The 11,201-nt window shown below is 35.3% G+C and overlaps 1 protein-coding gene across 5 annotated transcripts in view; it reads right to left on the bottom strand.

The window, feature by feature from the left end:
* Positions 1 to 8,872: 8,872 nt before the first annotated feature.
* The window catches only part of ITGA6 (integrin subunit alpha 6), a 101,603-nt gene continuing 99,274 nt past the window's right edge, over positions 8,873 to 11,201 (bottom strand). For 4 of the 5 annotated variants that reach the window (XM_001368046.4, XM_056793996.1, XM_056793995.1 and 1 more), the window contains one exon: positions 8,873 to 11,144. In XM_001368046.4, coding sequence (XP_001368083.1) covers positions 10,983 to 11,144 — 162 coding nt within the window. In that variant the 3' untranslated portion in view covers positions 8,873 to 10,982. The remainder of the gene's footprint in view (positions 11,145 to 11,201) is intronic. The other variant, XM_007494373.3, reaches the window with a different exon arrangement.

Raw genomic sequence — 11,201 nt, 5'->3', positions numbered from 1 at the left:
AGATAATTTTCCTCATTTTCCCTCTCACTTTCCTCTTCTCTCAGTGTATCCCTCTTTCTTATCTTTCCTCTTTTTTATATTATACCAACATAACTCAAATTCATGCCCTCTATCTATGAAGACTCCTTCTAACTGCCCTAAAGTTGATAAAATTCTAAAGAGGAACATGTTTCATCTTCCCATTAGAAATCTAAATAGTTTAACCTAATTGTTATTGTTGTTCAGTGGTTTCAGTCATATCTGACCCTTTGTACCCCATTTGGGGTTTTCTTGGCAAAGATACTAGAATGGTTTGCCATTCCCTCTCTAGCTCAATTTTGGGTGAGAAAACTGAGATAAACAGGATTAAGTGCCTTGTCCAGGGTCACACAGCTAGTAAGCATCTGACACAAGATTTGATCTCAGGTCTTCCTAACTCTAGACCCAATTTTCTATCCACTGTACTACCTAACTACCCTTTAATTTTACTGAGTCTCATAATTTCTCATTCATTCATGTTTATCTTTTTATGCTTCTCTTGAGCCCTTTGTCAGACTATCAATTCTTCTTGTATATTTTCATCAGAAACACTTGAAAGACCTTAATTTAATTGAATACCCATTTCCCCCCCTGAAGAATTATACTCAATTTAGCTGGATAGGTTATTCTTGATTATAATCCTAGCTCCTTTCCCCTCAAAAATATCATAATCCAAGCCCTCTACTTTTAATAGGTTAGCTAGCAAACCTTGAGTTATCCTGCCTATAGCCTCATGATTGTTTTCAATATTTTCCTACTGGTCAAGGAACTCTGAAATTTGGCTATAATATTCCTGATAGTTTTAACTTTGGGATCTATCTTGGGAGTTAATAAGAATATTGTTTAAATTTATACTTTACTCTTTGGTTCTAAAATATTCAGGCAGTTTTCCCTAATAATTCCTTAAAATATGATGTTTGGCTCCTTTTTTGATCATGACATGTAAAAATTAAAATTATTCTCAAATAGTAAAAATTTATATTTTAGGAGATTTATTAATGATTATTAGAAGTAAGAGAATAAGAAGGTAACAAAATAAAAACCATGTGCCCATGGCTCAGCCTGCTCAAAATCCCCACTTACTACCTCCATGGTCACTGACAAGAAGCCCAAGAGGCCAGGACCTTCCACCCCACTGCCTAATATGCCCTGTCTACAGGAAATCAGTGGGCTCCCAGAAAATGTAGTTTTTCGGGTAACCGATTTTCAATTTTACACTTAAAGGAGTCCAATAATTTCTGAATTATCTCTTTTTGATCATTTTCCATGTGAGTTGTTTTTCTGATGAAATGGTTCACATTTTATTCTATTTTTAAAATTCTTTGACTTTGTTTTATTGTTTCTTGATGTCTCATGGAGTTTGTAGCTTCTACTTGTCCAATTATATTTTTTAAGAAATGTTTTCCCCTTTTGGCCAATTCTCTTTTTAAGTTGTTTTCATCTGTGAAGTTGTTTCACCATTTGACCAATCCTGTTTTTAATTTGCTATTTTCTTCTGTGCATTTTGTCCCCCTTTTAGCTAGTTACTTGTTTTTTCATAATCTTTGTGAATAATTATCTTTTTTTTCTCAATTTTTCCATTACCACTACATTCATTTGATTTTTTTAAATTAATTTTTTTCCTCTTTCCTTAGCTCTTTCAGGAATTCTTGTTGGACTTGTATTCAATTTGCATTTTACTTTGAGGTTTGGCTTGTAGCTGTTTTGACATTGTTGTCTTCTTCTGGGTCTTGATCTTCCATGTCACCATTGCAACTTTTTATGGTCAAGTCTTTTTGTTATTATTGTTGTTGTTTGCTCATTTCCCCATCCTCTTTCTTTCTTCTTTCTTTCTTTCTTTCTTTCTTTCTTTCTTTCTTTCTTTCTTTCTTTCTTTCTTTCTTTCTTTCTTTCTTTCTTTCTTTCTTTCTTTCTTTCTTTCTTTCTTTCTTTCTCTTTCTTTCTTTCTTTCTTTCTTTCTTTCTTTCTTTCTTTCTTTCTTTCTTTCTTTCTTTCTTTCTTTCTTTCTTTCTTTCTTTCTCTTTGTTTTCTTTTCCTTTTTTTATTTAGAATTTTTCCCAATTACATGATTCATGATTTTTCCCCACCCCTCTTCCTTCCTACCTCCCAGAGCTGACAAGCAATTCCACTGCGTTATACATGTATCATTGTTCAAAACTCATTTCCATGTTATTCATATTTGTAGTAGAGTGATCTTTTAACATCAGAATGCTAATTATATCCCCATCCAATCATGTTATTGATCATATGTTTTTCTTCTGCATTGCTGCTTCCATAGTTTTTCCTCTGGATGTGGATAGCATTTTTTCACCAAGTTCCTCTGGATTGTCCTGGGTCATTACATTGCTGTTAGTAGAGAAGTCCATTACATTTGATTGTGCCATAATGTATCAGTCTCTGTGTGCAATGTTCTCCTGGTTCTGCTCCTTTTGCTTTGCATCAATTCCTGGAGGTCTTTCCAGTTCACATGGAATTCCTCCAGTTCATTATTCCTTTTAACACAATAGTATTCCATCACCATCAGAAATCACAATTTGTTCAGTCATTCCCCAATCAAGGGACACTCCCTCATTTTCCAATTTTTTGCCATTATAAAGAACGAGACTATAAATATTTTTGTGCAAGTCATTTTCCTTATCTTTTTGGGGGTACAAACCCAGCAGTGGTATGGTTGGGTTGAAGACAAGGCATTCTTTTAAAACCCTTTACCTATAGTTCCAAATTACCCTCCAGAATGGTTGGATCAATTCACAACTCCACTAACAGTGTATTATTAGTGTGCCAACTTTCTTGCATCCCCTCCAACATTTATCACTTTCTTTTGATGCCACATTGAGAACAGTGTGCTAGGTGTAAGGTAGTACCTCAGAGTTTTTTAAATTTGCATTTCTCTAATCAGGAGGACTTTAGAATACTTTTTCATGTGCTTATTGTTAGTTTTTATTTCATCATGTGAAAACTGCCTATTCATGTCCCTTGACCATTTGTTGATTGGGGAATGGCTTGATTTTTTGTAAATTTGATTTAGTTCCTTATATATTTGGGAAATTAAACCTTTGTCAGAGTTTTGTTATAAAAATGTTCTCCCATTTGTTGCTTTCCTTCTAAGTTTGGTTGCATTGGTTTTGCTTGTACTAAAATTTTAAAATATCATATAATCATTTCACATTTTATAATGTTTTCTATCTCTTGCTTGGTCTTAAATTCCTTCCTTTCCCACAGATCTGACAGGTATACTATTCTGTGTTCATCTAATTTATTTATGATTTCACTCTATATTTAAGTCATTTACCCATTTTGAATTCATCTTGGTATAAGGTGTAAGATGCTGATCTGTAAAAATTAAAATGAAATCTCAAATAATAAAAGATATTATAGGGAATTTTGGGAAATACTAAGGACTTCTGGAGAATGAAGTCAAAGGTTCAAAATCTCCACTTATACAGATCTAAACCTAATTTTCCCCCATACTGCTTTCCAATTTTCCCAGAAGTTTTTGTCAAATAGCAAGTTCTTGTCCCAAAAGCTGGGATCTTTTTTTTCCAGCCTATTTCTTGACTTTATGTTAAAATTGGGCAGTTAGAGTGGCATTGTTCCAAGCTTCAGGCTTTTTCATCCTGTTGTTTTCAGATAGTTCTGAGAGTTTGAATGTTTTCAGTGCTTCCAAAGAAGTGTGATCTGGGAAAAGGTATGGTCACTACTCTTCTGGGCTGCACTCTTGTCCTTATCTACAAGGGCCTCTCCTTCCCTGCAACCATAAGTACTCTTCTCCACCCTAGAATTTCAGTCTGAAAATGGGTATGGGCAATAGGGTTGTCAAATAGTGCTCTGTCCTGTGCCCAGTAGTAGCTGAAGGGTCACCTGTAATCTTGCTGACCAGTTATCTAATCTCTTTGCTGTTTCTGGGCTGAGGTTTCCAAAGCAGCAGCTGCTGCTGCCACCCCTAGAGCAAATAACTGGTGTTGCTCATGTACTATTGGCCAGCCCCCACCCCACTCTCACAAACTTCTCCTTTTGACTGCTAAATTGTCTTGGGCTATAAAGGTGCCTGCTCAAACTTTTGTTGACTTTCACTATAAAATTTGATTTGAGGTATTATATTAAAGTGTTTTTGGAGAGAATGTTAGGAGAGCCTGAGAATAAAGCTTCCTCTGCTCCATCACCTTAATTCTGCTTCCCGAATGATTCTTTAAATTAGCCTTGGCATTGGGATAGGCTGCACAGGGGAGAGACATGATCTCTTAACTACAAATCTTACTACAAATGATCCTACCTGACCTATGATAAGGTTTGGCGATAATGCCAGCAATGTCCTCAGTAGCACTGTGGCCCTGATGTCCCTAATGCTATTCTTGCTCATTGTCTTACATTAGGAAATTCACTATGATTATCAGAGATTTGGCATGCATTGGATCATTAAGATCTGGAACTTGGTCTTTCTGAAGCAAAGATTGGGATTTATGCTTTGTCACTTCTTTAGGGAGCCATTACATTACCTATTGTTTTTTGAGGAGTGTGGGTGTGATGCCAAGGCTTCTCACACTCCCAAGGATATGGTTGTCTAGATTTGTCTCTAAAGCCATTTTAGTGTAGAAGATCCTCTTGAGGTAATAATTTGTGGGCAGAGCTCCTGTGTACCTAGAACCAGATTAATTGGGAAATATATGACAAAATAAATAAAAATACAGTACAACATAATGTTAATCTGTAGTTTTGTAAGTCAATAGGTGATCCAAGGGTATCCATTTCTATTTGAGTTTGCCACCCCTGTTCTGGAAGAACTTTAGGACCTTGCTACCAAGGGGTGGGATACGGGAGGAGCGATATCTATCTGCCATGTGGGCTAGGCTAATTTTTTTTTGTTAAAGTCTCAAGTCATTGACCTAGCTCCCTATGTTAAAAATCATACAAAAGCCTAACAAAGGAGTATTAATAAACAGCTCCTCTCTCAGGATTCTGATTGGAAGACCCAAATTTCCAAGAGCTGAATCATTACTATATCCTTGCTATATATCCGTTGCTTGCAGTGGTTCACTACATTTTCTTCTGAAGAGTGACAAGACCTGTTTGTTAAGACTGTTGTGGTAGGTTGGGTCTGACTGGTCTGATGCTTCTAGTTCAGAATTAAAATTAAATGAGACTGGGGAGTAGCTGGGTAGCTCAGTGGATTGAGAGCCAGGCCTAGAGACAGGAGGTCATGGGTTCAAATCTGGCCTCAGACCCTTCCTAGCTGTGTGACCCTGGGCAAGTCACTTGATCCCCATTTCCTAGGTCTTACCATTCTTCTGCTTTGGAACCAATACACAGTATTGATTGCAAAAGGGAAGGGAAGGGTTTTAAAAAAATTAAATGAAACTGTCATAAACTACATAACAGATGGGCAGCTAGGTGAATAGAATGGTGGCCTTAGTTGGAATCCAGCCTAAGACATTTAATATTACTGTTACTATGGGCAAGTCACTTAACTCATCTTCAATTTTCTCATCTGTTAAATAAATTTTTTATGATCTACCATCACAGTTATCATGAGGATCATTTAAGAAAACATATGTAATGTGTGCTGCAAACTTTAAATTATCTAAATGCTAACTATTATTAATATTACTTAGACTAATCGTTGAGATCCTCTCATCTACCTATGAGTAAATGATAATTATATAAGAAAACATCATTAACTGACCTCTCCTCACATCGTAATCCTTCTTGGCTTCTATTTCCCAAAGTGTCTACAGCTATCTTAACTGACAGGTAGGTTTAGAGCAAAGAGATTTTTCACTCTGACACTTAGCTTTGCTGACTGTTATAAAAAATGGCACTTGACATCCCTCACTTCAATGTAATCATCAAGTATTTATCTGCTCCATTTTCCCCATCATGGTGCCTGGCCCACCTTTACCCTGTGCTAGGCCAGTTTTCTTGCTAAGGTCTATGCATTGGCAACTTGCTTCTCTTTAGACAGACAACTTAGCTGTTAATCCTTTTATTACTTTCCTCAGAGATGGGGACAAGTAGTAACAGCCACTCCAGAGATGGTCTCAGTCAGCACTTCAATAATACTCCCAAATTATAACAGCTGGATCAAACAACTTCCAGAACTGAAAAACCTGTATTTATTTTAAGGTATGATAAAAGTAGAAACACTGATTTTCCATTTGACCATAACCAGGCACTGAAGAAAACATCCATTTATTTGTTTATGTAAACTCTTTAGGACACAACTAAAGCAATTAGTTATCCAGAACTTCCTGAGACTCATTTTCCCCACTAAAAACTGCCAGAAAGAGGCCTCTTGACTACCATAAAAAAAAACCCAAACATTTAAAATCTTAAACTAAATGTCACCAAAGTTGATCAAACAGTACTTACCTCAAGATATGAGGTAAAGTCCTGGAACCTAGAATATTGCATTTGCCCTATTTTCTGATGTCTTCCTTCTCCTTCTTAGGCATATAACCTAGAAACTAGTTTGCTAAACTGTCTTCTTTTTGCCTTACAAAAGATGTCCTAGTTGTTAATCCCTTTATTCATAGCTTTCACATTTTCCCTATCTTATTAAATACTTTAAAATCTATTAGTATTCTGACAGGTTTGACAAACCACTCATTTCTTGCCTCCTGTAAGTTTCAAATTACTGTCCAATACTTAATAGTATTATTTTTATAACATTTATTATCTGACAAAACAGAACCAAGTGACTCTTTTCTTCATTTCCTGCTTCATAATATACCTGTACAATATACCAATACAACATAAACTCATTGAGGGTAGGAGCTCTCCTTTTTATCTTTATGCCTAGTAGAGTGTCTTACATATAATCTATATGATGAATCAGTGTTTATTGATGACTTGAAGTTAATCTCCCCAGAGAAGTTTAACAAAGCTGCTGGAATGGGAATTAAGTCAGTGATTAAAAGCTTAGCTTCTGTCTTGGAATTGATGCTAAGTAGGCAACTAGGGTTAAGTAACTTGCCCATGGTCATACATTTGAACCCAGCACCTCTCACCTCCAGGCCTGGCACTCTAGTCACTGAGCCATGCAGCTGTCCACTGAAGCCTTCTTTTTCAAAGAGTAAACCCTGGGCAAGAATTTCCTTTTTTTTCCTTTTGGTAATAGCTTAGGAAGGAGTAGAAATGTATTCCTCTCACCTTAGTGGTGGTAGAAATTCAGGGTGAAATGATACCGTCTTTAATGGGGTGTTTACAGTACCTAATTATAAAATTTGGCTTAAGTGTCTGGTCATAAGCTACTAAGCTACGTGTAGGTCAATGTTAAGTAAAAATACTATATGAAAAAGAATTTTAAAAATACAAAATTACTGAAAATCTTTAAAAATGAAACCAATTTGAAGAGGACAATCCTGATCGTACTGCATGTATAGCAAGACATTTAAAAAGTAACCTAACAGTATATACATTTTGTGTATTTATGAGTTACTAAACTTTTAAAGATATCTTCTCTTCATTTCTAGCCTTTGTATGTTATATGTTGGCTTTCATGTTCTTCTTGAGAACTTTAACTTTTTTACTTTAAAAAAGAAACTGTATTTATAGAATTAAAAGAGAAAATATTATACAGCACCATGCATAGAATTAAGAGAAAATATTATATAATACTATACATATATTTTATGTATTTCTGAGTTTCTAAATTTTTTTTCTGGATCATTGTCTGGCCTTAGGAGTGTTGTCTATGGCTTCTGCAAAACTCTCAAAAGATTCCTATTTAATTTCTTATGCTGACCCACAATATGTTGAAACTTTGATGGAGTATGTCACAATGTGGAAGGGATACCTGTCCTCCAATGACATTTTTTCTTTGTGGCCAAAATTTTTAAAAAGGAAGTAACAAAGACCTACAATACTGTCCAAACACCAGCTTGGACTTTTCAGCTTCTCTGGTAGAGACCACTTCAGTTCTTTGGGGGATCTGTGATCCCATAGATCTGGGCCCTCTCTCCACAGATGGAGACAGCGACACAACTACAACCAAGTTAGTTAGAATATGGTTTACAACCATGCCTGTGACTTATCTGTGTTTTCCAGTAAATCAGTCAATATTTCAGGTGACTTAATGAGTGAGGTAAGTTACTTAACTATTATTATTGGACAAATTGACTCCTTTTAAATGGCAATGGCACAGTAAGTAGTAACGGTAGAATGAGAAATCTTTCTTCTATTACACAACCTGGCCTATAATCAGTATCCAACCAGTAGATATTCTACACAATTTAGGCATTTATTCTACTATGAAAGAAAAACTTTATCTAAAATGTATCAATAGCCAAAGGAAAAACACCCACTTGATTACTTCAAATAAATTCACCCTTTGAATCTGACAAAGATACTATCTAACCATTTTCCAAAATTAATCCGGACATGGAATCATAGATTAGAGCCTGAATGGGTCTTTGAGGCTTTCTAGTCCAATATCCTCATATTACCAATGAGGAAATGAGTGTCAGAGTTAGGATATACTAAGAACTTGGTAAATAATGTAGAATAAAAACAGGAGCCTTCATTAGGATAGACTCACATAATAGGCATGCCATTGTAAATAATAAAACATCTGTTTAAACTATATGCATTTTCTTATTAATTCCAAGTTGTTATATTGCCATTTCTTTGGGCATTTAGTTATTTGCTCATTTACAAGACTAGTCAAAATCAGATTTGGGCAACTTCAAATGATGTTTTGCATTGAGTAAATAACTGATAGTATTCCATAATTCTTATGTAAGACATAGAAATAACTGGTTTTTTGAAAGGAGAAGATCTGGCAATTAAGTACACTCTAACAAATGCTTGTTATGTTACAATACCAATACTGGCCTTATGACAATGACTAAGCAATAAGTACTTTCATAAAAAAAATTTATTTCACACTTTTATACAAATATCCACAGGTACGTTCTCATCATGGAATGATTTCACAATGTTAGTTAGTATAAAAATTTATCAAATGCAAACAGACCAGTGACTTGACTTGAGATGACATTTTTAACAATCCTAAATTTAACACTGCAACAACATTCTTGCTTTTTGTACTGTTGAAATGATACCAACCTCAGGACATTCATTTTTTTTTTAATAACAAAGGTCTACAAACATTGCCAACATAAACAGCCTCTTAGCAGCTTATAAAGCCAGTTCTTTGAGATCTTGAGTTATCCAGGCAAGAAATTAAATTTTAAACACTGATGTGCCTGTTTTTTGAGACTAAAGTTGTAAACAAAATGCAATTTGTGTAAATGTCTCTGTGAATGAAGACTTTGGAAATGCATAAGAATTTTAAGGGCATATAGTTCCTGAAAACACACATATTGGGATTTTGTACATTAGGAAATTTCTTATACTAGTTTCAAACTAATTAGCACCTTCCTCCTATACCTTCTCCTATAACTTAATATTTTGGAAGATGATAGTTCAGTAAACTCTTCTACAATATTCATTTCTTTTCAATATATAATCAATGTATATAGCACAGTGATTGCCTTCTTATTCTTATGTCAGTAGAATGCAATAAGCATTTGAAAGCATCTTAAAAGTTTTTATTTTAATAATCCCAAAGTCATTCAGGGAATATAAGTTGGGGAAAAACATCAATGCACTCTTTTGATGGTTCTAACAGAACCATAAAAATTAAAAGTCATGCTGTTATGTCTGAAAAATAGTCACTGTTTTGACATTAGAGCATCATTCAGTAGTCTCAAATTGGATCAGTTCAGATCCACCATATACACCTAGCCCCAAGTGCTATCAATAGAGAGCATCTGGAGGAGTGAGGGAATTATACTGGAATGGGGAAAAACAAGTCCATTTTCTCTGTGAGGTTCTTAAAGCACATGTATGATGTTCTGAAAATAGTTGCTGGAGGGCAAACAAAACACCTCCAAACAAAACTTAAAACAAACAAACAAAAACAAACCAGGATCCTGACTGTTCAGTAAGGACAAAATAATCTTAAGTGTTAAATTCTATCTTTTAACCAAACCCAGATCTAGATGGAATTTAGGAAGAATAAGGGTGGACAGAGAGAAGAAGGGAAGATGCTACTACATATAGTTAAGTTTTAAGTTATTAAAAAAATATCTCTGGTATATTTATAAAGAATTATTATTTTCTTTTTTGCAGTGAAAGTTTTAGGTCAAAACCACTAACACCCCCCCCCATGTACTAATAACTGATCACCTAAACCAATCAAAGAAAGGTAAAATTGGAGAGTCTTTGGCCTATGTGTTAGTCAAAGGCAAAATGATTTATGAGAAAAATAAATACCAGGGCTTAAATATGTACAAAAAATATTACTAGTATTCAAGCCTGTGTGAGTGTGTGAGTGTGTGTGTGTGTGTGTTTGTGTGTGTGTGTGTGTGTGGTGTTAGTCAGAAGAGAAAATGATAACCTGTGAATTTTGGTGTGAGCAGTATTCACACAAATCTGAGGTTAAAAAAAAAGATGGTGGGGTGCCAGCATCACCTTCTATTGCACGTTTACTTGAAGACAGTACTTTAGCTTAAACCCTTGTTGACTTTAAGTTTCTCAGACTGTAGTGGAAAAAAATGTTAGGAAAGGCAAATGCTGGGATTACAACTTACTACATGCCAGTGGACATCAACATGACTGATGGTGGTGACTTTCTTTCTAAGACACTAATGGGAAGATTTCACAGGAGGTATAACTCAGCATACCCTTTCTCATCATCGGTCAGCCACACCAAAATGAAAGGCAATCTGGAAATTTAAATTAAGGCAGTTAAAAAAAATCAGTTCCATCCATCCCAAAGTTAGCTGTGCAAAATAAAAGCTTTGGGATCCGTAACAATATCCACAGTTGAAAACTGTAGGTTCATACTGTCTGTAGTAAGTCTGAAACCAATCCTCAGTTACCAAAGGAACTTTTAAAATCCATTTAAATTTCTGAGATGGAAAAAAAGAGAACAGTCTGGAGAGTGTGCTGTTTTTTTCCCCCTAGGAGTAGCTTTCATCTTCATTCCATTTTGTGATCCACTGCTTTTTTTCCAGGCCATCATTATATTTCTCATCTTTGATCTGTCGTTCCTCTTTCCGGATTCTTACAGCATGGTATCGGGGAACGCTGTCATCGTACCTGGAGCGCTTAAAGAATCCACACTGGGGAGAAGGCAAGAAAAAGGGGGAACAAAATATTCAGTGATAAAATACCAAAAA

The sequence above is a fragment of the Monodelphis domestica genome, chromosome 4 (assembly GCF_027887165.1).
Source record: "Monodelphis domestica isolate mMonDom1 chromosome 4, mMonDom1.pri, whole genome shotgun sequence".
Lineage (NCBI taxonomy): Eukaryota > Metazoa > Chordata > Mammalia > Didelphimorphia > Didelphidae > Monodelphis > Monodelphis domestica.
Note: the sequence above shows the minus strand (reverse complement) of the source record. Positions and strands in the feature narration are given on the sequence as shown.